At 41.5% G+C, this 3,262-nt stretch overlaps 1 protein-coding gene across 1 annotated transcript in view; it reads left to right on the forward strand.

The window, feature by feature from the left end:
* CHEK2 (checkpoint kinase 2) overlaps positions 1 to 3,056 on the forward strand; it is a 21,394-nt gene extending 18,338 nt beyond the window's left edge. Inside the window, exons 13-14 of the mRNA XM_009888374.1 lie at positions 2,134 to 2,214; positions 2,822 to 3,056. Of these exons, the coding sequence (XP_009886676.1) occupies positions 2,134 to 2,214; positions 2,822 to 2,917 (177 nt within the window). The 3' untranslated portion in view covers positions 2,918 to 3,056. The remainder of the gene's footprint in view (positions 1 to 2,133; positions 2,215 to 2,821) is intronic.
* Positions 3,057 to 3,262: the final 206 nt, after the last annotated feature.

A 3,262-nucleotide genomic window follows, 5' to 3' on the forward strand; every position in this document is an offset into this window, starting at 1 on the left:
TTTCCCTCCACTAATGGCAGTTTCGGGCTTACCACTTTGGGTAAATAGAGCATGAACTGTGCTACCCAGTGAGCCTCTGTAGTGATATGAAAGCTCTATGAGTAATGGAATATTTGTTGGTAATCATTTGGGTTTTCAAAAGGGAAACTCCAGTGAAATGCTTGCCCAAATTCTGAATATTTACTTTCCAAATGTTTCCATTTACAACCATTTGTATGTTCTATGGACTTATTTATGTTAAGGATAATAAGGATAACTGTGGAATGCTTGTTAAGATAATGTTTTGTTTGCAAGTTTGGTGTGGGGGTTTGGGGTGTGTGTTTGTTTGTTTTTAGGGTATGGGTGTTTCACCTGGTTCTTCTCTACCTACTGTGTACAACAGGATTGCTTTAGGGAGGGTGGTGTGTGGTAATGAAAACTACCCAAATTTGGGATACTGGTGAAGCTGAGCTAGTGGAAGTGAAAATATTTTGTTAGAAAGGGAAGTCATTATGAGTACAGAATGTAAGACTATAAGGAAAATACTTGTTTTCAAGGGCGATTAGCTCAGTTTTGGTGAAAGCAGGCCCCGAGTCCTAATGAATTATCTGCACGAACTCCTACACATTCTCTTCTTTCAATGTTGTTATACTTTGTTGAATGATACTGCAAGTTCAGTCTTAGCTTGACTAGTATTAGCTAAGTAGTTATTGAGGGAAAACTGTTTCTTTGTAGAATGAAATAGAACTACTTTTTGTTACCAGCACTGCACATAAACCACCAGCTCAAAATTCTACTGTGCGGCATATCGGAATCATAGAACAGTTTGGGTTGGAAGGGACCTTTAAAGGTCATCTAGTCCAACCCTCCTGCAATGAGCAGGGACATCTTTCATTAAATCAGGTTGCTCAGAGCACCATCCAGCCTGGCCTTGAAACACATCCAGGGATGGGGCATTTACCACCTCCCCGGGCAATCTGGGCCAGTGTTTCACCACCCTCATGGTAAAAAATTTCATCCTTATATCTAGTCTGAATCTACCCTCTTTTAGTATAAAACCGTTACCCCTTGTCCTATTGCTACAGACCCTATTAAAAAGTTTGTCCCTGTCTTTCTTTTAACCCCCCTTTAAGTACTGAAAGGCTACAATAAGGTCTCCCTGGAGCCTTCTCTTCTCCAGGCTGAACAACCCCAACTCTCCCAGCCTGTCCTCACAGCAGAGGTGCTTCAGCCCTCTGATCATTTTGATCAGCCCTCTGATCATCCTCTGGACCCTCTCCAACAGATCCGTGTCCTTGTGTTGGGGGTCCCAGAGCTGGATGCAGTACTCCAGGTGGGGTCTCAATAGAACGAAGTAGAGGGGCAGAATCACCTCCTTGGACCTGCTGGCCATGCTGCTGGGAATGCAACCCAGGATACGGTTGGCTTTCTGGGCTGTGAGCGCAGACTGTTGTCTCATGACCGGCTTTTCATCCACCAGTACCCCCTCAGGGTTGCTCTCAATCCCTGCATCCCCCAGTATGTATTGATACCAGGGGTTGCCTTGACCCAGGTGCAGGACCTCATGAGGTTCACACTGGCCCACCTCTCAAGCCTGTCCAGGTCCCTCTGAATGGCATCCCTTCCCTCAGGCATGTCAACTGCACCACTCAGCTTGGTGTTTGCAAACTTGCTGAGGGTGAAGATATTAAACAGTACTGGTCCCAATTCAGACTCCTGAGGGACACCACTCCTCACTGATCTCCATCTGGACATTGAGGCATTGACCACTACTCTCTGGATGTGACCATCCAGCCAGTTCCTTATCCATCTAATAGTCCATCCATCAAATCCATATCTCCCCAATTTAGAGAGAAGGATGTTGGAGGGGAACATGTCAAAGGCTTTACAGAAGTCCAGATAGACAACATCCGTAGCTCTTCCCTTCTCCACTGATGCAGCCACTCCATCATAGAAAGTTACTAGGGTGGTCAGGCAGGGCGTGCCCTTGGTGAAGCCATATTAGGAAGGTGTTTATTGGGGAGGAAGTGGGGGAACCTGCTTTTCTGCTTTATTCATTCATTCTTTAATTGCTGATACATTTCATTAGCCAAAATGTAGGCTTTTCCCTTAAATATTCCATATACTACTTAGAGTTAATGCTTTTTTTCACAGGATGAAGATATGAAGAGTACGTTTCAACAGCTACTTGCTCAGACACGTGCCAATATGAATCCACCGCAAACATCAAAAATGGTATGTGTAACAGATTATTTCAAGATTAATACTTGATGCATGGAGAAACTAGATTTTGAAGTGATCCATAATAAGAAAATCAGTTAATTTTGAGAACTTCGAGAAATGTGCATTTTGGCTGTATGTAGCAGTCTGTTAATTTTCTCTGCTCTCTGAGTAGAAGCAATGGACTTCTGTGCTTTGGCAACACACTTTGTTTAAATGTACAGGAACAGTCTCTGAGGCTTTAAAGGATTATTCCTGTATTTAAAATTAATTTGTTGAGCATGTATATTTTGACAGATTCAAGTCACGAATATTTAGTATTCAAGGAAAAATTCCCATGTTAGCGAAAGTTTAGAAATGGTATTGTGGCATTCATTACCAGATGCTAATTAGGAGAATTTTAAACAGTAGTGGAAGATAGAGCTGGGGGCAGTGTTTTATATGAGAAGGATCAAATATAATTAGATAGATCTTAGTAGAGAAACGTTTGTTAGACATGCTGCTTTTTTGGTCACAGGAAGGAGGCTTTATCTGACATCTGTGATTCTGTAGCAAGCGAAACAGGCAACAGGCTCTGTCTTACCTGATTTGAAGTAGCCATCCTGCTGTATCTTTCTTGTAGCCAACCACAACAAGAAAGCGTCTCCATGAAAACGAGGAGGAATCTGGCTCTTCTAAGCGTGCTGTTCCTTCTACATCATTTCAGAAAATGACGTGAAAAAACAGAGAAAGTGACTTTTGTTAATGATAGCTTTTTTATGGAGAGCAGATTTTTTTTTATTTAAGAAAAATCTAAATAATGGAATAACTGTTGAAGATGCAACTGATTAAATAAAAATAACTTTGTAAGATTGAAGAGACTGCTGTGTGTGCATGAGAATCTACACAAATAGTCGTGTTCTGTTTCATCCGGTTGTCTGACTTAAGGAGAGTACCAGAAAAACTCATGAATAAAGTTACTAAAAATTTTTAGGCTAGCTTCATCATCACCTATACCCTTTGTTTCTTTTGTTTGGTTTCTAGGTTAGGTATGGAAATAATGCTTAGTCCTCACAGATGAAAA

Source organism: Charadrius vociferus, unplaced genomic scaffold (assembly GCF_000708025.1).
Source record: "Charadrius vociferus isolate BGI_N301 unplaced genomic scaffold, ASM70802v2 scaffold17, whole genome shotgun sequence".
NCBI lineage: Eukaryota > Metazoa > Chordata > Aves > Charadriiformes > Charadriidae > Charadrius > Charadrius vociferus.